The sequence below is a fragment of the Aphis gossypii genome, chromosome 1, assembly GCF_020184175.1.
Source record: "Aphis gossypii isolate Hap1 chromosome 1, ASM2018417v2, whole genome shotgun sequence".
NCBI classification, from domain to species: domain Eukaryota; kingdom Metazoa; phylum Arthropoda; class Insecta; order Hemiptera; family Aphididae; genus Aphis; species Aphis gossypii.
The window spans coordinates 63,470,429-63,498,329 of NC_065530.1; the positions used below are offsets into that span (position 1 = coordinate 63,470,429).

General features: G+C 27.0%; 1 protein-coding gene and 1 long non-coding RNA gene across 8 annotated transcripts; one reads left to right on the forward strand and one right to left on the reverse strand.

Moving 5' to 3' along the window:
- Window positions 1–216: 216 nt before the first annotated feature.
- On the reverse strand, window positions 217–27,128 carry LOC114132010 (trafficking kinesin-binding protein milt). 7 transcript variants are annotated; one of them, XM_050199272.1, is made up of 13 exons: window positions 27,014–27,128; window positions 25,545–25,649; window positions 25,213–25,320; window positions 5,474–5,550; window positions 5,106–5,310; window positions 4,656–4,969; window positions 3,872–4,179; window positions 3,625–3,792; window positions 3,341–3,557; window positions 2,988–3,268; window positions 2,619–2,926; window positions 2,435–2,550; window positions 217–2,372 (listed from the first exon to the last, which is right to left on the reverse strand). In XM_050199272.1, exons 4-13 carry the CDS (start codon window positions 5,522–5,524, stop codon window positions 2,091–2,093), a joined length of 2,250 nt encoding a protein of 749 aa, XP_050055229.1. In that variant the 5' UTR covers window positions 5,525–5,550; window positions 25,213–25,320; window positions 25,545–25,649; window positions 27,014–27,128; the 3' UTR covers window positions 217–2,090. The 7 variants fall into 7 exon arrangements, with proteins under 7 accessions (XP_050055229.1, XP_027853171.2, XP_050055208.1 ...); XM_027997370.2 differs by lacking the exon at window positions 27,014–27,128 and adding an exon at window positions 26,097–26,118; XM_050199251.1 differs by lacking the exons at window positions 25,545–25,649; window positions 27,014–27,128 and adding an exon at window positions 21,499–21,857.
- LOC126549618 (uncharacterized) lies at window positions 10,275–11,548 on the forward strand. The gene is made up of 5 exons (XR_007603716.1): window positions 10,275–10,400; window positions 10,475–10,593; window positions 11,025–11,178; window positions 11,252–11,397; window positions 11,458–11,548. It is a non-coding gene; the product is annotated as an uncharacterized LOC126549618 (long non-coding RNA).
- Window positions 27,129–27,901: the final 773 nt, after the last annotated feature.

Sequence of the window (27,901 nt, forward strand, 5' to 3'; positions counted from 1 at the left end):
AAAGTACTTACTCTATTGATGATAATTGATCAATCATTTTAATATGTTGTTTATTACATATTTGATATTATTGACATATTATTTCTTCTCAATTTATATACTATTTCATAGTATTTTTGTCATCCATCATAAATATAATATTATATTATAGATAGACAATAGGTGAGTTATGGATAAAAGGATAGTAATTCAAATGAAATAAAATTTATACAATAATTGTTTGGCTTCAGTCAACAAATACATCTTTATTTATTTCAGCTAGTGCTAAAAATAATTACATTATACAGAATAAATTATTTTATCAGCTAATACAATGCCACGGTTGATTTTACATGTTAAAAGTATAACCATTAGCACTTTACTATTAGTATACAATTTTTCAACCTAAAAAAAAGAGGATGTCACAGGTTGAAAAATTTTTTGCCTAACATAACTAATTAAAAATATAGTAAATTTAATTTACATAATTTGGTTGAATACTAGCTCAGTCTCGTCAAAAAATTTTTTTTTATATATATATCGAACCTTGGGGCTCCATCGCTTAATAAACAACATTCATAACTAAAAGAAATGTTTTATTTTTCTCTTACGCTAACAGAAAATATGTCCATATGCGTATGAGAAACATTAACACAGAAATACTTATTTTGCAACTATTACGGCAAGGTAATGCGCAACATAATAATAAATAAATAAAAATGTATATACAATGTAGGTACGTATAACGCATTCTAAAATCTGCCACTTTGAGTGAGTAGTATGGAAGATACCATATAAAAAAAACAATTTCAAAACAAAATAATTGGGTTTGATATAAACTTAAAGCAAACTAAAAGGAAAATTTTTGTAAAACTATCTGCTTGTTCAGTTTTCATTTTTATTCTATAAACAATAACAATATTGTATTACATTTTTAAAAGTAATATTGATCGAATGGTTTTTTTGATCTTTAAAGAAATGAAAACCGGACAAACTTAACAAAAAAAAAAAAAAAAAATGAAAAAATTTGGTAAGAGAATTAATTGGTAAAAGGAAAAATAAACTTAATTATCATAAAATTAATAGTAAAAACTTATCTAAAAAAAATAAATAAATAAAAATAATAAAGATATAAATAATCGCACCAATAATTTTTTTTGGTTGAGATGAAAATAACTAATTACGTACATTAATTTAATTAAAATGATAATAATAATAAAAAAAAATAATGACTGATTATTTAATGATTTTAACTTTAAATGCAATAATAGATAATTATTATTGAATACTTTGTGCGACTTAATGAACAATTTTAGAAAACTCAAATTTAAATAAGAGATTAAATGTGTATTCATGGATATTAATGGATATTATACATTGAAAAAATAATAATATTGTTAGGTTTTATAGAATAATGTTTGACCACAGACAGAATAAGAAAAATAAAAATGAGAAATTAAATAATAGTTACAATCTAAGTAATATTTGCCTAAAAGCATAAGTCCTTTATGTAAAAGCTACACAAATTGAAATGACCAATATGATGTAGTCTCAAAAGACTCATTTAAATAAGAAGTAAAACAATAAATACTATATATACATATACATACATACATATATATATATATATAAATTAAATTATATAGCACCTTAAAGCATTTCAAATACGTTATTTGCGTATTTTAGGCATGAGCAAAGCATGACTATTAAATAATTAATATACATAACATTTTAATGGTTACTATTTATGTAATAAATAATATGCGAAAATAGTTTGAGTTACTACTGGTTAAATCTGAAAAAAAAAATTGTCTATCATTTGAAAAAAAAGTAAAGTGTTGTTATGATGAATTTTTTTAGAAATACTTAATACATTAATATTTTGAAAATTAGAATAAACTAAAAGGTTTGTAAGGAAATCATATTTAATGATTAAAAAAAAACCTATGCAATTGTGTTTGATTCTTAAATATGGTCAATTGAGTAGGATATAAACCAGCAAATACATTTGATTGCTTTGGGTTTCTACAGTAACTTATTAAAAATAAAATTATACATTAACATTGCACCGTTGTACATTTAAGGCGAACTAGGTTTAAATAATTTTTTTTTTATAGTAACCCTCCTTTACGAGCAAAAAACATGGAACTGATGAGTGTCCCCCGCGGAGGCTGAGGATCATTTGTTGAAGAACCTACAGTACCCAAATCCATACGAAGCCTGGGCCCGCCACTATCATTGCCACTATCCAATTGTTTTAGTCGTCGTTGCAATGCACCATTTTCAGGCTTAGGGGGAATACAGTCTCCAATGTCGAATACAGGATGACCTTCTGGAGGAACAGTTGGTATATAGTGTTTCATCGTCTCCACAAGTCGTATACCAGCCAATGTCTATAAGATTTTTAAATGTGAAAAAAAAATACAATAGAGAGATATTAATGTTAATTGCTTACCTTTTTGTCTGGCCTAACAAGTGATTTTGATTTGCGAGCCTTATGATGTTCAGTTCCTCTTTCAGTGCCAGTCAACGTTTTCCTCAATAATTTTGCGCCACTGTGCATTAAATAACCTAAACAACAAGGATATTGTTTTAATAATAGATAATTAAAAAACTGTCAATGAGCTAATAAAACTCACCAGGTAATCCAAATGGATGGGAGTATGGAGAGTCTGATGGGGAAGGTGAACGAGAACGATCAGGGGATCCACCAGGTGATCCATATGGACTGTTACAAGGTGTAGCTGTTGCAGAAAACATAGGAGTTGCTAGGGCAGAAGGAGTAATTGCCCTAATACCCCTTTCATTTAACATAGCTGCTAATCCACAATTAGTAGAAAATGTTGTAGTCGAATTTCTCCTAGATAACATGGGTGTAGACTCTCTAGTAGGTACTCGACTATTGACACAGCTATTTACTGCAGTTGACATAGCACTACCTCGAATACTGAAAAATAAAATAAAATATTAATTTCTCCAAACAAAAACATTAAGTTATATTATGTTACCTGGTTGTTAGACTTGTACCATCATCTGGATGCATGACCCTGGAATTGGTAATAGTAGTGATGTGGGTGGACATTTGAAACATTTTTCCAGGGTGTGTTCTAGGTTCATCCTCTTCGATTTCATCAAGTCTAAACGTTTGAGGAAGCCCTGCTATGGGAGCGGTCGAATCACATTTTTTGATAACGCCTTGAGGTTGTTCTTCCAAAATAGAGCTCAGAGATGGAACTGATTGAGCATTCCACTGTTGTAGTGTAAATGAACCTTGCATGGGTTTAACCAACTATACACCAGATATAAAGTCACATAAAAATTATAGGTGATGAAGAATAAATTAAGATTATATATAAATCACCTGTAGTTTATTTGGTGTTTTCCAAGTTGTCAAACTTATGCTACCAGTAGACATAATCGAATCAGGGGTTCTTGTATCGGCCGAGTCATAAGGATCAGCAAACATGAAACCAGATCCTAACGCTGCACGTCGAGCTTTGATCGATGCTGGGGTCAGACGTTTTAAGGCATTAGCTAAATCTTCAGATCCAGGAGCACCAGGTATACCAGGTTGTTCACTTTAACCATTCATATAAAAAATTAATGCCATGCCAATAATTAAAAAAATTAAAATTAAAATTTTACATAATAAACGAATCGGTGTCGGAGAAATCATCACAATCACTTTGGGTAGGAGATTCCTCAGTAAGATCATTGTAAGCTGTTTGCCTAGACAAATTTCTAGTGCTTGTTTCCATAGATGACGTTAGCTTCATCATTCCGATAGACTTTTTATAACTACTTGCTCCAGACCTGAATAAAATGATAAAATTGATATGTACATTATATATTTGTGTGTTTTGTGTATCTACAGCTGAAACAGTTCACTTACATTCGTCCTGTACATATTCCTGAATCAAGACTAAGTTCAGAAAATAATGAGCTCTCCAAAGAACTATGACCATGACTATGCAGCCCATTTGAGTTCAAGTATGGTGGAAGAGATGTGAATAGAGGTCCGGCTCGAGCTAGTGGTATATGTTTGTCCCTATACCCTTTGAGTTCGGTTTGACATTCATGAAGCATTGTAAGCACTTCTTCATATTGTTTTTTCACCTCGACAATCTCAGATGCTAACTCATTTTGTGTATCTCTTGCCAACATTAACATGGCCATAAGTTCTTCATTCTCATCATTTTTCTGAAAAATTATATAACTTTAAAACCACGAAAAATGTATACTGACAAAGCCATAACTAAAAATAAATAAAATTCCTTTCTGGCTAACATACAGTACTATGTAGTATAATACAAAACATAGAAATTTTATTTAAGTATTTTAAATTTTAATGAAAATATAAAATGTTTCTTAATACAATAGTCAAAATTTACTGCTAAACTTTCAAATATTTTAATAAAAGTGCAACTAACTAGAAATCTTTAACATTAAATGAGCTATTAATTATTATTTAGTTATTTGATAAGTATAAGCCTCATAAATTAGGTATTATAATTACTAATTAGTTTTTTGAATAATATGAAATTTATTTTTAAATACTTAACAAACTTAAATGAACTTTTCAGTTATTTAAAAATATCACTACAGACTTCAGCTTAAAAATTAGTGTTTATGACATCAGTAGACAACAAATATCGAATATGAATAAAATTACATACGATTTTTAACGATGCTTCGACGCTAGACAATTTTGAGCGTAGAAACTCGCAGTTGTTGTGTAGTGTTACGTTCTCGTCCCTGTGCTTGTCCGCTTGTTCCATGATGACGGATAGATCAGACTTCGTGACACTGAGTTGAGATGCAAAGTCAGACATTAGTTGTGCTTCTTTGGCTTCTACCTCGTCGGTTTCCATTGCAAGTCTATTGGCCTCACCACGTAAAGTGCGGTTTTCGTCTTCGAGATTTTTGAGGCGCGTTTGCAAATAACCGACACTGACTCCGTAATACTTTTCATTTTCAACCTCATCATCATCTAACAAACAAATAACGATAGAAACAACATCATTAACAATATTATAAAACGTAAATCCTTTGGCGTAGACTAAAGATTTTTTTTTAATTAACGATCACCGTATAACGGTTGTCTTTCAATTTAAAACTATACTCACTCGCTTCGTAGCCGGTTTCGTCGGCATCGTTGCTAAGTATTTTGATGAGGTCGTTTTTTTTCTGTAGCTCGTACGAAGCCTGTGTGTAACGCTCGTTGACAGTCTTCAACTCTGTCTCAAGCAATCCCACTCTGGCTTCAAGAGTTTGATTGCCGGTCAAAAGTTCTTTGCCAATACGCGCTGTTAGCTCCAAATCTTTTTCTTTCTGATAAATGAAGAAAAAAATGAAATTGCAAAACGTTAACAACATGATCCAGAAATTGCAAAAAAATCAAAACAATAAAACAATTTATTTTCATAATTATTATTATTGTTATAGAAAACAATAATAACAATTGTATAATAATGTATGATATGAGTTTACTCACTTCTGCTAATAGTTGCGTTACTGCTTCGATATCATTATAGGTTTTTGTCATTTGGCTTACGCGGTTGCTGCATAGAACTGAAACACATATCACAATAACATATTATATATACTATAAACACGAGTTTAACGAAAAACGACAATTAATCAAAATGTTTTTGTAAACTGAAAAGACACTTCGATGTTTTTGATAGTTTGATAAGCGCCCGGAATTGCTATATTTATTCGTATGTGACGCAATTGATATTTTAAAAGGGGGTGGTGCTCAAACGAGGAATAGGGTGGTGGTTAAAGGGGAGTAGATATGTTTATTGATCCGCACGCGCTGTCCCTTCAGCAGGCGTCTGTACACTCGGAGTCTGTTTGTTTATTTTTTGAAACTGCATTTTCCATCTGTACGAGGTAATGTTTATAACGAGACAAACTCGTTACGATGGTCAATTATTGTTTTTGAAAATTAAGTATTTTTTTATTACAGGAAGCTTTGTACATTTTATTTAAACAATAATCCATATTTTTTTTTAAATTACGATTCTTGAACAAAATATTTTTCTCAAAATGTTGATGCAAATAATACATTCTTTTTAAGAATAAAAGTTAAGATGAGCAAAGTAGTGGGAACTAATAATTAAATTGTATTTAACATGTCTGCAATATAAACTATTAAATATAGATTCCATTTCTAACCCGTGAACTTTAAAAGCTGATGGATAAATAGCTAAAATGTAACTTACACGATAAAGTAATACCAACATTTTTAAAAGAATAGCTACTTAAAATTAAAATGAGTATTTTGAAATTGGGGTGACAGGTTAAGAAGTCACATCAATACATCATGCAATCTATAAAATCGCTGCAGCAGATTAATTGGTACATTATAACTTTCGATATTTACCAGAATGCGGAAACATTTAAAATAATTCCCTGCATTCTGTCCATCTCAATTGTTGAAAAAATCACACTTTAAACATGTATTTAATAACCATCATATGACTTTTTATGAACACCCATTCAAATAAAACAATTGAAATTTTACTAAATTGGGGTCATTATTAACGTAATTCATATATAAGATATACCTTAATTATTATAACAGTAGAAAATATACAAAACATGAAATGTCATAACTACGAAATTAAATAATACTGTGTCAAAACAATAGAATAATTACGAGGGTTTGGCATTCAAATTTTACTCATACGATAATGAAAATATAAAATAATGGTTCATAATTTTCAAGTTTATAATAAATGTGCGTATAAACGCGTGTCACATTTTTTACAAGGTTAGCTATTAAGTACAATAAGTATAATATAATCAAATAATAAGTATAAAAATAAATAACTACGATTAAATACTAATAAATAAATTATTATCAGAAACCCTATGAAGTGAACTATTACACAATCGTATCATAAAATAAATACAGTACACTGTATAGACGTAAGAAATAAATAACAATTTTAATCCACTATAATGTTTATAATACAATTGTTTAGTGTGTATGAAAAAGAAATTCGATTTGGGTTAAATGTAATTTTCTACCAGTGATAATATATTAGTATATGATCTGAAAATTAATATCAAATATATTTTCATACTTCAGTTTTTGATGAAATAATAATAGAAATTATTTTTGGTCTTAGAAATTAAAGAGTAATTAACTAGCGATAATGTATTCAATTATAATTTAAAATATCTATAAGTAAATACCTATAATACCTATAAATTGAATAAATGACGTTAATAATTACACAGATATTGATGGTATAGTGATGATTAAAATATGAATTTAATAATATTATTATTGTCATTATAATAAATATTGAATTAGACAATTCGTTGAGCACAAATTTAAACAGACCGAGAATCCAAGGCTATAAATATATAGGTAAACGATATACACGAATGAACATTATGTATGTGCGTATTTCCTCATTTAAAACAATAGTTTGAAAATAATTATACAGTGGTACATTGATATAATATAGACCATGATATAGATATAATATAGTATAATATAATACATTTTATTATACATTGTACATAGCATATACAGAAAGCATGAAAAGTTCTTTTAGTTCTTAATGAATACTCTGGGCAAAAGAAATTGTATAGATCTATGTAAGGTGTTGTGCTATAATAAATAGTAAAGTATAGTATTAAAGTATAATAATAAACAATCGAAACACACAACTTATTGTAGTTGTACACATGTACCGCATGCACTATCATTATAAGAAACAACAATAAACAAAGCTGTGCATAAGTCTTGAAATTACACAAAGGAATGGTACATATTAATCCATAGTTAAACTAATCACCGATATACGTAGGTAATTGAAGACAATCCATACATACAACCATCACTATTATAAGATTTTTATAATGATATACCGGAAAACAGATTACGTAAATAATAAAAATTAGTTATAATGTCTACATAAAAAAAAACTTTAATTAGCATACACCATGTACTTGAGTAATATGTACAGATATAGGCCATAAGGCTAAATGTATTATGGATAGTAGCAGTTAGGACACGCGCAACTGGTGAATTGTTATAAAAGTAAAAAAAATTCAACTTTATATCTAGATATTATTTGGCAGTTATAATATGTAGTACAAGTACATTGTATGTTAACAAACTAACCCAAATACGCAATGATGTAACATGAGACGTATGATAACAGAAACATATGTGCAATATGTGTATTGTGTATATACCTAAAGTATGGGCCACTTAATTTCCCATTTTCTGGCATCAAGTAAATTATTATTATTATTTAATATGAAAAAAAAATGGAAAAACACCCTTTTACATTCTAAAGTAAATACGCAGAAAAAATTTAACTTAAGTATTAAAAATATTTTAAATAAAAGTAATAAACTAGTATAATTATAAATTACACAATGCGAAACAAAATAATATACTTCGTTAAGTATTATTAAATTTAAATATGAAAGTTATTAAAACATGGAAAAGAAAATAAAGCTTTTATTCTATCTAATACATGGTAGGTAATTATATATTAGCAAGAATTCCGTAGATAACTAACTACATCCCACACTCTGGCTATTCGGTTAGTTATACTGCAGCCTACACTATTTCAGCGCATTTACATAATACAGGATGACATACTGCAAGTCTCTAATGATAGACACTCATTGATTATTATTTATTTTGTAATGTCTTCAAATTATCCAACTATCAATCTACTTATGAGTTTTTTTATTAATAAAACGTATTTATTATCAGACATTAAAAATAACTAAAAAGTATACCTATATTACGTACTTTTTTTCTTACACTCGTATTTTGTATGATACAATTTATTTATTTATGCATAAAATACGAAATCGAGTTAAAATTAATTAGAGGCGAAAGTAATAAATTGTAATATATATACGTCGGTAATTGATAACATTTAACCACCAATTTAGTTTTTTCATATTTAAATTGAATAGGTACCTACGTAATTAAGTATTTTTTCCGTGAGTTAATTATAACTAAAGAGTTAATAATAATTATATAAAAAAAGTTTTATACACTATGAAGACAATTATTTAAAAACTCTTCTATACACTTTTCTATATAATTTTATAAAGCATACATTTTATCAGGTAAATATAATAAATAACCATATCTTTTAAGTTTTAAAAATAAAATAAAACATGTTCTTCTAGCTGTTAAAGCAATAATATTTTATTTAATAATTTTAAACTATTTAAGTCTACTTACATTGTATTCATTATTAATAAATTAAGGTAAATATAAATGTCATATTTTTGTAAGTAAAATTAACTTAAACAATTCGCCAAAGACTGAATTAGAAATAGTATGAGATGTATAGGATATTTTACACATAGTGATAGTCTGAACTGTACAATTTGACAGTCGATTACCAAGAAACAGCCAACATGAACATCAATATTTCTATATTGATTGTTAAAAAGTGCGAGAAACTATGTATAGATGCGCTAATGCCAAATTATACTTTAGTGTTTGAAACTTAATACGCACGTCACACGAATGTCAACCCACAATAATGAATGAGAAAAGTTGTCAATTTTATACTATCTAGAAGGTATTTTTCAGAAAAACATTGGCATTGTTGTCCCGTCATTTAATGTTATACATACGTTATCATCTAGTATACTTTAATGTGTTAAATTACATAAAAAAAGTAATTCGTAAATAATTTCCTAAAGTATGCGGTGAATTATAAAAATTGTATATACTGTACAGCGATAGCAGAACTTGAAAGTATTATAATAGTTATAGGAAATACATTTTTATTGTATTAATCATCAACTTAAAATCGAAAATAATGAATACAATACATTGTACTAATTAATTTATACCTAATTCATAAAGTTAACACTTTATTAATCTTTTAAATATTATATAAATATATAATATAGTAAAAAATAATAATAATACAAATATTCTCTTATAGGTTATAACTTATAATAAACAATCTTTTGTTTGTCTTATTATTTTGTAGAAATGCTATAGTTACCACCTAAAATAATAACTATTATGCTGTTATAGTTGAGAAATGGTTAATTGTTTTGTTTACAAAGGGAAAGGATAAGGAACTTTGTGAGTGAAAAAACACATCATAACAAAATGATTTATTACTTTTCATTGCCTTAGTAATGAAAAACAGAAACATAATAGTACCTAAATCGATACTTGTTAGATATATCCTACGATACAATATAATATTATTAAATTTCTTGACAAGTTTTTGTCGCTGAAAATGACCAGTGTAGTGTCCGCTTAAATTAAAAAGACAAATATTTATTTCGTGTCAAATTTTCAAAGAATGGGATAGGATTTTTTATTACTTACTACTAGGCGTGTCGATTAAATAACATTCCTTGCTAAGCGAAATCCGGTAACACCGCCGTGTTGGTTAGCAGTTAAGTAGTAACCATATATAGTATACCTATACCTACTCTATTTGACAATAAGCTATTAAAAGTTCTGTTATAGATACATGGAATCTAACATATTATTATACAACACTAATGATGAAGAATAGTGAGCGATTTTTAATTATAACATCATTAATAACCCACATCAATATTTAAAGAAAAAACAACATTAAGAACGTAAGTTCAATAAAATAATCTATCTACACAATTTGTAAAATTATATCCGATATTTGCATTGTTAAACATGTGGCTAAAAACGGTACATCTGTAACATCGGTTTCCGCGGTGATTGTCATAATACATATTATAGAAATACTAATACGTAAAGTATAACTACCCACGATTAGGTCGATTGGCGTCGGAATTCAGATTAAATAGGTTGGAATACCGTTGCATAATATACCTAGGTAGCGAAATCGTTCAGGTATACGACCGTTAAATCGCAATAAGTGGTTTTGGCCGATGAACTTTTTTTTCTGAAACAAAAGAACCTCTTACAAACTTCCTGTAGTTGAAATGTGTATCAGTCGATACTACACTAAGAAATCTTATATCATCACATTTCTCGGGTATACATATAAGACTGTACTGTACCGGTATTGCTTCAGGCACAGAAAGTAAAAGCTCCAGAGATGTCGAAAGAATTAAATCGTGTATAAACGCGCGAAAGTGGTATTTGAATGCCAAAACACAAACGATTGTTCTGAAGAAAAAAATTATAACGTAATATCATCTGCACATGGCATTATTAACATTAGTCGGGTAAATTTGATGATAATGATAATAATAATAATAACAAGTAATAACCCTATACATATTATATTATATTATATAGAAAATAGTTTCATGAAAAAAAATTGTATCACAAATCACAATGAAAACGTGACACGACCGGTCGGTCAGGTGAAAGGCTTTTTTCTCGCGTGTGGCGGCTGTTGCGAGTATTATTTGATCGGAAATACATTCTCACTAATGTTGACAGTATGGAATATTATTTTCATACACAAATAATCGAATTAAAATGTTGACTTCCGTTCATAGCAAAATCGAAATGATGAAATCATCACCAAATGGTCATAATAAATAATGAAATGCGGCAAAGATAAAACTCCCACGCACACACAGTTTAACGGTTTGGTCACTATTTTTAAATGTGCAAAAAAAAATACGTGGCTCAACACCAAACCATAAATATGAATTGTACATTTTCAAGCAAATTTCAATAAACTAGAATAATAGACCTAAGTCGAACACCATATTATATTAAAAAAACGTGGGAAAAACTTTTTTCACTCTTATACTTACTAATAATACTTACTATAATAAATTTAGGTTTGATTACAAGAAACACTACATAAATAGAATAAACTTAAGACATGAACGATTTCGTGTTATTTTTTACATAAAACTACATTATTATTGGCATAACTAAACGTTATTTACAAAGTATATACATAATATAGAATACTCTATAAATAGACCACATTACATTTTAAGGTAAAAAAAGGAAGAAATAGGAAATGTTTTAAAGAAAATTATTATGTTAGAAAAATGATCTATTAAACAGAATTATCATAATCAATGGTCTGTATAATTCAGCTAACGAGAAAATGTGGAAATGATACGAATACAATATAATATAAGATTAGTAACAGCTACAGATGTTGCGTATTATGATAGATGGTTCAAAAATAAAATAAGGACAAAAACAAAAATGGGTTTATTTAAGTGTATGTTATACACACAATTTAAACCGACGGTTATTGCAGGAAAAAATTATAAAACAGAAAATATCGCATTAAAAAAAAATATATAATTAACCTATATATTATTTTGAAACACACACATTTTCAGGTTATGATTGTATAGTTAATCTAGGTATACAACAATAATTTACTAAATTGAATTTCATAACAAACCTAAATTAAAATTATTAATTTAAAAACCTGCTATTTTAAAAATTGAGTTGGGATTATTTTGACATATTTTTCTTTTACAAACTAGTCATAGAGTATAAGTACGTAAATTATATTTAAAATTTTTATTAATTGATACTGATAATGAATAATACATACTATTTTATTGATTAATCTAAGCATTAGTAATTAAGTAATGATAATATACTTTAAATTAGCAAGGTTTATACTGATCACACATTTAAAATTATAATACACAATAACAATTATTGTCAATCGCATCATACTTACAAAAAAATAGATTTGATGGCAATAAGAAACTGATCAATAAAATAAAATAAAAAGAAATAATATATCAATACTGTATAGAATTAGGTAAAAAGTTGAAACATACTTATTGGTACTAAAATTAAAATATAAATAGTATATTATTATATACTATTAAAGTATATTACTATCTAAAGGTATGTGATTTAATATTTTGAACATCACCCAATGGCCACTGATTCCGCGGGTTTATTCAATAATAAAAATTTATTTTAAAACATATGTATAGTTTGTTCAAATTTAATTGTTGACACTTATAATCTAACTTGAGAAAATACAAGAATATAATATAAAACTTATAATTCATTTATAGAACTAAATTATTTGTACAGTGGTGTACTGCTGTAATTTTGGATATATTATGCATTTAAATATTTACTTGTAGGTATATTGACCCAGTAATGACTAATTTGAGATTTAACTACAATATTTAATTAGAAAAATTGTATTAGCTTATATTTTTTTTATACCGTATAACATGAACATTTTATAAATAAATTAATCTAAATATAAAAACCACAAAAAACAGCTATTAAGAGTATTTATTTCATTTATGTACTGTAATTAATCATTTATTGATAACAGTGTTATTAAAAAGATTAATAATTGTTGATAAGATAAAACTAGGATAAGTAGGATATTAAAATAAGATCATCAAAATAGTAGAATTAAATTATTTATAAAGACGTTTTTTAAATGCCTTCGATTTAAAAGACGTTTTAAATTAATTATATTTACCTATATTCAATAATAAAATTAAATATATATTGGTTTTGTTACCACAAAAACAAGTAAAACAAGATTATTGATTAATGCTACAATACCCCTAAGTCATTTTTAATTCAAAGAGTTAAATAATTCAAACAACTACAAATTGCATAATAATAAGCAATACAATATTTTTGTAAGTTGTTAATGATAATAACGAGATATAATATTTATGCATTTGTATGTAGAACTACAATAATTTTATAATTATTGTATTGAATCAAAATGTTCATAAATCAAATAAAACTAGGTTCATTTTATTAGTATGAACTTATCTTAAACCATTTAATATTTATATCACCAAATTGTCTAAATCGTACAACGGTATATCGGTATTGAATTTTGAATTAATAAATAAATTATAATATTTTAAAACTAACGATAAAGTAGTATACAATAAATGTTTTAGAAAAAAATAGTTCAATTTATGGCCAGTATTATTAATTGAAAAATAAATAACTGATAATAATAAAAACAAATACTAAAATATTCTTAGAAATGAGAGGCTGCAGACACACTGTCTTCGTTCAATTTTTTTTCACATGCAATTGATGATTTATAAATTGTTGTATTATATTAGTAATTCAGTGACTATTTTTTTTTATTTTCCGTAGTGTACATGTTTAAAATTGAGCTTATAGTTACTATCAATTCGTCCAAGGTATGGTTGCAGAATGTAATACAGTAGTACAGTACTATAAAGGTGGTGCACATTTTTATCTTTCGTAGTACACACAAAAATAGCCACCGATTAGTATAATTAAAATTTAACACACTTATTATCCTGATCTACGGCGAGGTAAACTCGAACTTAAACTATCAGTAGAACTACTTCTCCGGTTGTTAAAACCTGTCACAAATCATATAGAAATACAGTGATAAATGCTTTATAATGTGAATACAATTTTTAAATGAAACACATTTTATTAAAAACTACCCAATAACCAAAAATAATATAGTATATACAGAAAATGGGAATCTTTTCTTTGTTTTTTTAATAATATAAAAACTGCAAGGATATATTATAATATATACATACAAATTATATATATATATATATATAAAGATATGATCTATAAAAACATAATTATAAAAACCAACAGTAAAAAGGCTTACAGAAGAGGTTCAATGTAACGTTATTAGTTATTATAATATTCTTCTATAATTTGGTTGTGATGTAGGCTTCCACCGCAAAAGCAGTTTTAAAATTGCACAGTTGACTTAACAGTTATTAACGTGTACGAATAACTTGCCTCAAATCAGCTATTACCTATTATTAACATCAATTACAATGAGTCTTTATCATTGATTTGACTAATTGATCCTAGTGTTTTGACCTCGTAACAAATAATAATAATGAATAAATGAATAAGATTTTAAGATTTTAATTTGTAAGAAGCTGATCAATGTGCGTATACGACAACTGAATCATCAGTCGTACTTGTACACGGCGCTTTACATACATGCACAATAATAATATATAATAACTAACAAATAATACGTCTTCGATATTATCTAATACTTATACTGTCGAAGGAATTTTAAAACAAGTACAATTCGATCACGCAGATCGATTGCGATGTCGGTAAGTTCTTATTAATAGGTAATATCTGGATAAGAAAGGACACGGATTATATTACGATTGAATTGACAATAAAATCTGTTATATAATAAATTATTGTTTTAAGTACAGGGGCATAGTACCTTCGACGAGCAACTGTTCGTCGTCGTCCCGGACAGAGTGCCGCGGCGGTTGAGGTGCATCGCGACGACCAAAATGCAACCATCGGGCTAGCGGCCGGTCATCGTCATCACTACTGCAGCAAAACTCGTCGTCGTACTCCAAACATTCAACCGAGTCACGTTCAATTTGGCCCTCCACGATAGACCGGTTTAGCGGATGACCAACGGGACCCGGACCGAAAACGCCACTGGGCGGCTGCAATGACGGTTAAAGACAGACTACGGCACACCATCACACGCGACAGACGACGACGTGCACAAGGACGTGGTCGACCTATACTATTATTATTTAAGAGTAATGACTTGGTTGAAGGACCGCAAACACAATAAAATTATGATATTTTTGAAAAGCTCCAAATAGAAAAACGAGGAAGAAACTCAGGCTACTGATGACATTTATAATATACTAACAAACTAACGTTGTAAAAGAGATTCCATAAGGTTTTTTTTTAGAAACTACCCAGTAAGGCAGTAACTAATATAAACGGGTGATGCACTGGTGCTAGTGGTGATCGATTATTTAAGCACTTTAATTATTCAAAGCAATAAATAACCAAAACATATGTCATTAACTGTAAGTATTGGAATGCGTAATAGTAATACAAGTAATTTAATTTTAAATTTAAGATAAAATATAAGACAAATTCGAAAGGACATATAAAATCATTATTGCACGAATAATTAGTTCAATACGCTGAACTGCATAGAATTATGTAAAGAAACACGTGAAATCGCTTTGGATTTGAGTAAAAACCGTGTCAATAAGTCACTGGGGTCGCCATTATAATTGAACACTGTTGCTGAAAGTGGAATTTTTAACAATTCGAGTAATATATGTAAGGTTTATTATTTTTTATTTTCAAACCCATACGTATAACCTATATATTTGTGAGATTCAATTAAATCAAGATGAAAATTTAAAAAATTACATGTTAACAGCCGATTAATTCACCAACACTTGCAAGGAAACACTATGGACGTTTAATTGCATTTACGGATTACTGCACTTAAGATATAATGTATATAAGAACATGTACCATTATAGGAAACGATGGCTCTGGGTCACAAAATTCGATGTTATTATTATAAGGCAAAATCATGGCAAGAAATGAAAAAAAGAACTCGAGCGTTTAATTTAATAAGCGTAAAATTGACGTTTGAAACGTCTCTATTATCGTGTCCTTGATAGTGCGAAAAAAAGCGCCCTTGAAGGAAAAACAGGAAAACTTTTTTTCGATCTTAATCCTTATCGATATATCACCACACAAGGTTTCGCACTATACACAAAAATATAGAAAAACGTTATTGTATTATATTATTGTTAAGATGATGACGGCGATGCCACAGCTCATATAGGACACATCAGCTGTCACAGATTTATAAAGATGAAAAAAAAACACAATAAACGTGGAAAGGTAATTTTTTAACTATAAATGGCGTCGAAAAATAAAGATTTAATAAAAAAAAATATTGATTCAAACTGTTTAGATGAAAAACAATTATTTTTTCAACACGCAGCAAGAAAATTTTAAACGATATTAGGACAAGGTTTTTAATGATCCGCATGATCGAAAAAATTGTAATGGAATATATTAATGACAGTTCAAGTACTACAATTTTTAGAACAAACAAATCGTGGAAAAACTTAAAAGCATATTTTTTCTTTTAAAGATTAATATTTTTTAATAGGCATTTTTATACCTTGAATACTTACAGTAACAGTATTATTATTACTGATAGAACAAAAATTAGTAATTCAATTTACTTAAAAAATAATTCATTTAACATTTACAGTAATATATTTACTACTGTCTGCAAAAAAACCTAAGATTATTAACGGATATTATGATGAGTGATAACTATTCATACAGGTCTAATGAACAAACTTTTATATTTATTATAATAATTAAAATTACTACTACGCTGTAGACTTGTCTTTAAAACAAAGTTAGCTTTAACTATTTATTTATTTTTAACAGAAAACAGTGGACTACGTAGTTAATAATACATATTCAATTAACATTATATTATAAATCTTATGTTAATGAATAATAAAAAACAACCAAAAATACAATTTTATAATACTAAATTTCATGTAAATTGAAGAAATCGAAGTAAAAACAAAATGAAAACAATATTAGAGCTTTTCAAAGTATATCATTAATTTATCATTATAACGCCGACACATTATTAAAATTTATATAAACGCGGTTGATACTTGATCAACTTTACATATTTTAAATAATATTTATAACATACTAGAGACGTCTTTGAAGAGATTACGCTTGATGAGCACATACACAACTATTATACGCAAATCAATAATACTAAGTAAGTAATAACACTAGTTTATATATTGCTGAGTAGAAATATAAAAAAGTACTCCAAACATAAAATGTAGTTAGAAGGAATTGCTTACATAGACGTCAACAAAATATTGCAATATGCATAAAAAAAAAAACAATAACGCAGATATGAAAATAAACAAGATATAATAACTAAAAAACGAAACCGATATGAAAAAATAACACGGCGAATGGGCGTGCAAGACTGAACATTGTATCACACCGCATACGCCGAGTGTTGAGTGTGACACAACGGCGCAACTCTCTGGGAAAAGCGCTGTAGTTGCGGTGCGCCCGAACTATTTTCAATATCAAACAGTGGTAAAATATTATATGACTCTGTTATCAATTTTATAGTTATATATGTGATATGTAATATAGTTCGTGTTTCATAAATTAATTATAATACCGCGAACATTAATGGTATTCACTAAACACATAACAGTCGATTGGACAGTAAAAAGAAAATTTCAAATTAACATGATATCCGACACGGTTTATTTAAGTGCAGTTGATACGCCAATACAAAACAACAGAAAAAATATTAGTGAACAAATAGCCATCGAAAAAGTCAAATCACAATCATATTGATTTATTTATTGTATCAATATACAGGCAGTAGGAATATTGTCCTGCGAATATTGTACCTAGTAACTATTTAAAAACTATTTGATAACTCAACATTTAAGAAATAGCTTTTTTTATAACTACAATAAATACATTTTACTTATACTAGAATAATCCATTCGTGTTGTGTTAAATTTAATCAATCAATCAGCAATATTGTATTATACACTAGGATTTAAATAATAAAATTGAAATAAATTCTATTAGTATCTATTAGTTTTCAATAAATCAATTTTTGAGTAATTATTATCATTAAAATCCATACGTACAAGTATATTAATATAACACTAGGCGTACAAAAATCTCACCCAAAATAAAGAAAATCAATATTTTATTAAAATTATTCATAACCTTAAGTCATTAGTACATACTATATATTATGAGGACATACCAAATATTATTATAGTATACTATATGTCTGATATTCGGTTGGAGAATGCGGAGTTGAGAACCTACAAGAGATCCTCCCTTTATCTTCCCTAAGAGAAAGTTCGGAGGAAAGCTCGAGGACATTTTTAACACTATCCCTGAAGTTATCGAATGAATGAAAAGCCTGGACATTATGCTATAGTCATTATACTTTTATACTTTTATAGTGTTGTTTATACCACTTGTCATCATATTCTGTTTTGCTACCTACTTATTATTATACTTAAATTATATATAATATATTGTTACATTGTCTATGCCATACGAATAAATAAATAAATATATCTGATATTATAATTTACATGGAGTATGAAAAAACCACAGGGGATAACAACCCCATTTGCATATTTCTGCAACCGGGTTAACTAAACATTGGTTTGCTATGAAGTCAATGTAGATTGTAGAGAATCGAGTGCATAATACTTTAAAGAAAATTTTCAATTTTAAAAATTTCGCAGTCAAAAAAAAACAGTAATAATAATAATGTTAACTTTAGAAAATCTAAGGATAACAATTTAACTTATTATCAATATATGAATTTAATTCTTTAATTGTTAATGAGTTTCTATAATAATATTGAGTGTTTTACCTAGATGACTAGGCATTTAATAAACAATTAAAAATACTCATACTAAAACTATTAATTAAACGTATGAGAACCGTAACTAATTAATTACAAATTAACTTAAATTTATAATTAGCCATGATTAAACGAGGAAATTATTGATATAAGAATTTACGAAAATCAGGTTTAATATTTAAATTTAAATAATATTTTTAATAATATTATTTACATAATTAAATGAAAAAAACCTAAAGTTATTAAACCGATAACTTTTTCATTTAACTATTAAAAATTATTGGTTACCACTATCAAACAAATTAAAATACTACATCACAGGTAAAGTTCTTCTCAATGCGATTTAAAATTTTGGTGATTTTGATATGAATATCGAGGGAATTAAGTTATCTCGCGCAAAACACTTTTTGACTATGATGCGCGTGTATAAGACAGAGACAACACATGCGGGTATCACGTCCTCTTAAAGTCATACACTGAAATAATATAAAATTTCATATACTAATTCATACATATTATGTGTATAATAGGCTAGTACAATTGTATTCGTAGTTATGTCATACGATAATAATAATTATCTTTAACGAACTTTATTGACAAAGTAACGAAATATTAATGAAGTTATTGTTCAAAACAACAATAAACTAAAATCGAACACTAATGTTCAATCATATTTCAAACCAATCAACTCTATTAGGTTAAGCTAAAGAATAAAATACAGTAGATTTGAGTAAAACTTAAAAACAAAATTAGTAAATTTAATATTTTTAATTTTATTATACATACTATATACCGTCTATACCAGTATCATGTTTCAGAAAACTACTCAAAATAACGCTTTCAACATTAATTTAATTTATATATTATACAAAGATATTTATTTAAGATATATTTATTGTTTTTAAACAATAGATTTGTGGCGTATTTAAAGACAAAAATTCAAATTAAAACTTTTAGTTATATAATCAAATTGAATTATATATCACTATATCAGTATTAAAAAAATATTTTTTTACTATTTCCCTAATTATATATGGTCTATATTAACTAGGTGCTAAATTTTCTCACGAGTCGCATTAACTAAGTAATATTCTCATAATATATGTAGTAAATATGCCAACTAAATATTGTTGTAATTATAATATTACATTTATCTTTATAGTATATATATTACTATAATAATGTTTAAGACGCGAACAGAGATAACATATTATAACGGTCATTCTCACATAGTAATAACAAATTTAAGTAGGCAATTCACTAGATTTTATTATAACAGTATTCGAGTATTTGACTACAATCTAAAAAACTAAAGGAACAAATGGAACATGGGTTAATATAGTTTCACATACATTTTTCATTCTTCCAAATTATTTGTATACTAAATTTTAGTGCGCGTGTAGATCTGGGACAATTAAATTGTTTTTTTAAAAGCAACCTTTTTACAGTCGCGGAAACTTGAAGTTAAATTGACACAGAACACGAAACTGATGAAATAAAATAACATCTACTAAATAGTAAATACTATTTAATACAAGTTTTTTGTATAATTTATTTTAAAGAATATACCTATATTATGTATAATTTATTATAAACAATATACATTATATAAAAATATATATCATAATTCATATTTCCATCAAAATCGATACTATAAAGGTGAAGGTTAAAACGTACTTTGCTATTGCCTATTTTACTATTGAAATTAAATGGAACAATAAGTATAAAGCTTACACAATAAATACAATTTTAATTTTAAATTTGGTAAATGCCATCTAACATACAAGTTTTAAGTCGTATTTTTATTAAATAAATAATTTTAAAAAAAGTTGTTTTCATTTTAATAACAAGTGAAAGATATAATTATAATATAACTAATATTTTTAGTCTAGTTAAATTTTAAGTATAAATTAATTTTTAGCAAGTAAAAATAAATTTTTCTCGTAGGATGTAGGAAGTATATAACCGTTAATAAATATCGAAATCAAGTTCATATTTTTAAGTCCTTGAGCAATTGAGCGTATGGATGGAAAGTACACAAAATAATTTTGACATTGAAAATATTTATAATGATTCATGAATTATGATGTTGTCCAGTTACTATAAAATTAACCTTATCGAGTGCAGTGAAATCATAAACTTTTTCGTTTTTAACACTCTACACTAAGAGTAAAGGTTGCTGTACACTTTTTAAAACTCATGATAACGATGTTGTTATGAAATTTCAACTTGATTATTATTAATTCAATATATTTTCTTTTTAAAACTAAGGATTTATTTTATTTTTAATTAGTTAAGTCCACAATAAACGTTAAATAATGGGAATTTGTACCGTAGTAATTTTTACCTCTATTAAGCTCGGGCAATATCATTCGTATCCGCGGTGGTTTGTCCGAAGAAAATCTAGGGTCTACAGGTGTCTTGGCCGGTATAGTCGGCGACAATAAGTGATACATGCATTTAGGCGATTCGCCTTGTGTTTCCAGCGTACTCGAGCTAACCACCAGCCGGTTTCTGCAAACGTCTTCACTGCCGTCACACCGGAATTCGGAACTTGTCGGGCTGACATTTTCAAAATCACTCGTATGTCCATCATCTTTGCAGGTCGCTAGCTGTATGCGGTTGACATCTTCATGGTCATCACGGATACTCATTTCATTATAAGTTACGAATATTTATCACATTTCGTCACAATAATTAAAAGTCCTAAATTAAAATACATGGGTTTGTAAAAATGCACGACACACGCAATCGAGTACAAAAAAAACGAAAACCAATTTCCATTATAACGAGCATTATAAACAGTAGATACCTATTACACCTATATGTACTTAATTTTAGATTATTTTGTGAATAATTCATATCTATGAAATATGTCTGATAACTGTTACGGTTCAAAAGCAAAGTCTAAACTACTGATAATTACACATTGTTGAAAATTTCTATTTAAAACCTTATACCTTTGACAATATCTCAAAAACATTCCTTGTAAACAATAATTGTTACATCATTATACTTCATTCAAGTAAAAAAACCATTAGAACAGATTCTAACGCTATATAGTTTTCTACTCACGTGTTACAAAATTACTATGCATGACTAACCAATTCTAATACGCTCGTGCTTCATTCAATATGTATTCGTCTTTTTATACATGTATAATTAACACATGGGTCAGGACGTCATCGTCGTCTCGCTATCAAACGAGACGTACACGCCATGAAACTACGCAACTCCAATACATAACTGAAAACGATCACACATACTTTCTTGATGTTTTAAAATGGTTATAGGTAGGTCAAACAATGACTTAATCGATTGAATGATTGTGGTTGTTTTTTTCGGAAAATACAGTAAATTATTATAGCAGAAAATAATAATTAATATTTAGGATTTAATACTACTCTATATTTCTGACATACTGATAGGTTGACGGGTTATAAGTTTTTAACTTAATAAAATTTTGTTTGTAATTCTAAGTCGATTTTATGCTCGAGTACGTGTACGTTTATCAAAATGGTTCAAAAACAATTAAATCAGCAATAACAAACTAACACACTTCTTATATAAAATTTATAAATACACATAAAATTACCTATATACTTAAAATGTTAAACAAAATAATTATAATATCACAAAACTTTCATAACCGATATAATGAACAACACGAAATAGTTTATAATTTTATATAACTTATCGTAATGAATACTTAAAAAAAAAACACTCAAGTATTTAAACACCGGAACTCGGGACGCACTCCGAGCACACTACATAACATATCACACACGAAGCAATATTACGCGGTCGACTAAGGTGCCGGAAAAAATTGCGGTGGCACAGAGCCATCACAGAGAGTAAAGCCCAGCCCATAACATAGCAGTGTTGCAGACGGCACGGTAATTATTGTACGTCCACCAATAATGTTTAATAATAACCTAAAGGGTAATTTAGTAAGACGTGCTAACCAACCAGCACAACAAATAAATTTATAATATCAGTGAACAATAATGTACCTATACAAATAACAATTTTAGATAATTTGTCGAAAGTTACAAGTTATAAACATGAATTAATATTGCAATACATATTATAATGTATTATGTTATATGTCATTCTACCCACAACAATAAATTACACACATGTGAATGTGGAACAATCTATCGTTCATATTGCATTATTTCAATCACGTTTTGTTTTATTTGCCAATCATGTGGTCATTTAGTCATTACCCATTTTTGAAAAACATACGTAATACTCTAAACTAGTATAATATTTTGATAGCTTTCATTCAATTATCTTTAAATTATGTTATTATACTATGAGTTATCTAAATTGCTACTAGATTATACAGATAACACTTGTTTTTCACAAATAAAATTTTAAATATTTAGTATAAATAAAAAAGTTGTACACTTTAATTTATACGTGAATATACTTATTAAAAAAAGAAAATAAGCATAACGGCAAATTATATACAAGTGAATTGGTAACTTTTTAATTACCTTCTTATATTATTATATCAATATACTAGGTAACTAATGTTATCAGATATCATATATCAATACGCACTTCAAGCATATTTAGGAAATATCTTTCACGCGTGAAAATTAAAATAATTACGTTTTAAATTATATAATATATTCTTGTGAACCATACAATTCGTATTTTTAGACTTTTAATGCTAATTGTTGTAGCACTATATAACTTTATATTAGAAAACTACTATCTACTGGCACAATCCAAAACAAAAATGCAATTTCATAAGATATTGGATATGTCCAAGTGTCCAACGCGCATAAAAATACGTAATATGAAAAACAAAATATACTAACATTTGAACCAACGCGTTATTATGTATATAATACATATTATTAATTATTATACACAAACTAAGAAAAAAAATAAAATAGCATGCATTTTGACAAAAAAAGATCACTTGACTAAAAAATACATCGTACCTACATAAAACAATATGTGTAACGGCTACTTTAGTATCGAATTTCATCAACCTGTTTAATAGGAAATACGAGAAAAGGATAACCATAGGACCATTATTTGGGGTGAACATTTGACAAGGAAAAAAACACGATTCACAAATTTGAATTCCTTCATTTGTACGGCTTCTTACAACGAAATATATATGTAGAACATTACAGTACTGTAGTACTGAACGTCTGCACCTATTCAATATTCATGCTTGTCAGTTGTCACCCGAATGTATAGAAAAATGATTCCTTTTTTATAATTATAATAAAATATATTGAAAATATTATTAAAATTGATTTCATTAACTCCAAGTTAAAAATATGATGAAACATATAAACTTTATAACATGAAAAATACTACTATGTTTTTCAAGAAAAAAATATATTATTTATTTATAGCCTTTTTGTCACCTTATAAGTTGCAATCAATGAAAAACACACCAAGTTATTAAATTATTAAGTATAAAAGAAATGTTATGATAGATAGTTAGTCCGGTATATATGATAAATAAATGGTGGTCAGAAAAGAGAACTAAACAAAAAATACTGTAGATAAAGACTTAAAACTACTAAAGATGAATAATTGTTAGCTTCTAATAAATTTATACTTATATTAAAAAAATTATGAACCACTACACATTCATATATGTTCTAAGGTTACAAATTATTGAAATTATATTATTTTTTTACGAGTAAAATTATATTTAATATTTTAAAAGGTTAAAAACAAAACTTTTAAAACATAGTTTTTAATTACTTACTATAATAAAAGCAAAATATAAATATTTGCTACTCTATATAATACATGATTTAAATTAATTTTAAAAAATTAATATTTTTAATCTTTTGCTATATAAAACACTAATGAGTATTTTATCTTTAAGTTCCATTTAATACATCTAATTGCATACTTAGTAATTTTAATGGAGAAGTAATTAAATAATAGAATTGAAACAATTACACATACATGTAGTTAGACCTATTATTTAAATTAGTTATTAACATGAGCAATATTCATCAAACTATCTTTTCAGATTTAATTAAGTTATAGGTACTTTATAATTCTATATACTTACGAAAATAGTTTAATGTTTCACGAATATATTCTTTTGAAAGACTGGCTGTATCAACTTCGTCTTCATTTAATGCTGGACTAGGAATATACCAATCTTTATTTTCATAACCTAAAATTGTACAAAATATTCATTAAAATAAATTGGCTTATTTAATAGTGGTAAATAAAACATAATAGGTATATTATTTTAGGTTCTTTTTTAAAAATGTAAAATAATGTAAGACATTAACAAAATTAAATAATTGTATGGGAATTTAATGTAAACATTAACAAAGAATTTTTAGTTAATATACATTAATATATATTAACAAAAATAAAAGATTTCATTTTTACCAGTAAATTGTGTTAAAGTGTCTGCTCTCAATTTGTATTGTGGTATGGTTTCTTCCAGCAAACTGATTAACTCAACTTCTGGAAGTTCATCATTACTGCATATTTCTAAAAACAAAATAGTTATAACTAGGTATGTATAATTATAGTAGGTATAGTTAAACTTATTTCTACAATACATGAAACAAGAAGATTTTGAATATTATATATTTTTTTAAGTGTTTAGTAAATTCATTCATTTTAGTTAGTAACTTATTTGAAAACAAAACAGTTTTCTAATTCAAACCAGAGAAACATTTGAGATAGTATTCAAAGCAATAAGCAGTAATAATAAATCATTTAAAATTATGAGCTGAGTAGACACTAAATTGGTGTTTATCCAAATTCTGTGACGTATTGCTGCTACCTAGTACAAATGACTTTTTCATAAATTATTCAACGTAAGATTATAAGTCATCATATTTCCTAAACAAAAGGTGTTAATATAAATCAAAAAATCAAAAAAGTTTAGAGTTTAGACACTGAACACATGATTTTTTTAGTTAACAGACCTACCTGATTCCCAAGTATTTAAAATGTCTTGTTGTCTTTGATCAAATCGGTTCCCTTTGTTTTTAAATCGTGGTCGACATATACGATCATCAGGACAAGGAAACATTGCCTCAAATAATTAAAAACCTACCAAATTCTTTTAAGTTAATATATATATATATTTTTAATATCAAACTAAAACAAGCCTAAGTTGATAGATATTGTAAACGTAAAAATCTCACAATTTGTAAACATTTAAAAAACATAAAATGTAAATTTGTTTATGCGCACCTTGATTACGACCACACAATCTGGTAAAACATAAAGGAAGCATGATGTCTTTTAAAGTACTACAAATTATTTCTTAAATTAACTGAATAGGTAATAATATGAAAGAACACATAAACTTAACTACCATTCCATATGGCTGTGATAGAGAAAATACGGTTATGAAGTCAATGAAGTGGAAATTTTTGATGAGAATTAGTTCCAGTTACAAAATGCAGGCAGTTTTCTTTTGTGCACTAGATATTTAAAAATTGATCAACATTCATGGTATTGCTATTGTTATTATTATTTTTTCCCCAGCTCTTATGTATGAGTTTACACAGTTTTAAATATGTATTACATACTTTGATTAACAAAAATGTTTAATTTAATTTAAAGTAGCCAATTAAATTCTATTAAACATGTAAATGAAACTGTTTAGACACCGTCAATCGCTGACAGACTGTGACGTTGTTGCTTAAAAATACCGGCACAAAATGCACTAGATATTTGGCACTTGTACATTTGGACATGAACCAAACAGCAACAGAATCAAAATGGTTTGTGATAGGATATTTGAATATAAAAGCATAATAATTACTATATACTACTTTTATATATAATTAATATGTCTACACCCATAAAGTAATTCTTATAAAATTAATATATATTACCAGTTAAAGTATAAACGCTACAAGTTTTTTTCGAGGCTTGTCTACTCAAATGAGATGACTCACGAAGCAGCTTTTTTACCCCGGACGCCTCCAGCTTGATTAAAATGTAACTCAGTTGGCCTCAATTTTGCTAATAACTGAAATCAAAATCAACAATAAGTACTATTATTGTAATAAAGTTATTAAAAATTACACATTAATATGTAAACAGGTAATATTATTATAATTTATACAAAAAGTATACAGATGTTTATAGGTGTAATAGGTTTAATGTTAGACTCTCAGAAAATTGTAAGTACAATATTATTCATGAATTAAAATTAAAAAAAATATTTAATAAAACCTAATATGACTACTTGGTTATTATACCTATTACATGACAATAAAAACTTATATATCTAATAATTATAATTTATAACAAACTATCCTATTGTAACTTATAACTGTTTATAACAATATCAAAAATTGTTAAATATTTTTAGAAATTAAAGAAACAAGATTACATTAAAAAACATTTTGATTATTATGCCATCATAAAAATGAAAAATTTAGACACTTAGCATTTAAATGAATAAAATTAAAAAATGTAATTATTATAATTATTTGTCTATGTAATCTTGAATTATAGTTTATTTGTATTTTATTTAACTAGAACATTATACTTAAAACATTTCAACTTTAGCAGATTAAACTCAATATATTGATATATATATTATATTGAGGATGGGGACAATAAAATCCCCCTCACATCTAATTGCTACAGCTATTAAACTAACAAAACCCAAAAGTAAATAACTTTTCCCGAAATGACACACCTAATCATTATTACATAAATAAAATACATTAAATTTTTATATTTTTAATAACTTTAAATCTTACTTAAGTTAT

Bases quoted from the DNA above. Each gene is read 5' to 3' on its own strand.
- LOC114132010 (XM_050199251.1), bottom strand. From the start codon at position 21,805: ATGAGTATCCGTGATGACCATGAAGATGTCAACCGCATACAGCTAGCG. The intron at 5,311-5,473 runs GTGAGTAAACTC...TTCATTTATCAG, and splicing joins TAACGCAACTATTAGCAGAA to AAAGAAAAAGATTTGGAGCT. The intron at 4,180-4,655 runs GTATGTAATTTT...ATAATTTTTCAG, and splicing joins TCGAAGCATCGTTAAAAATC to AAAAATGATGAGAATGAAGA.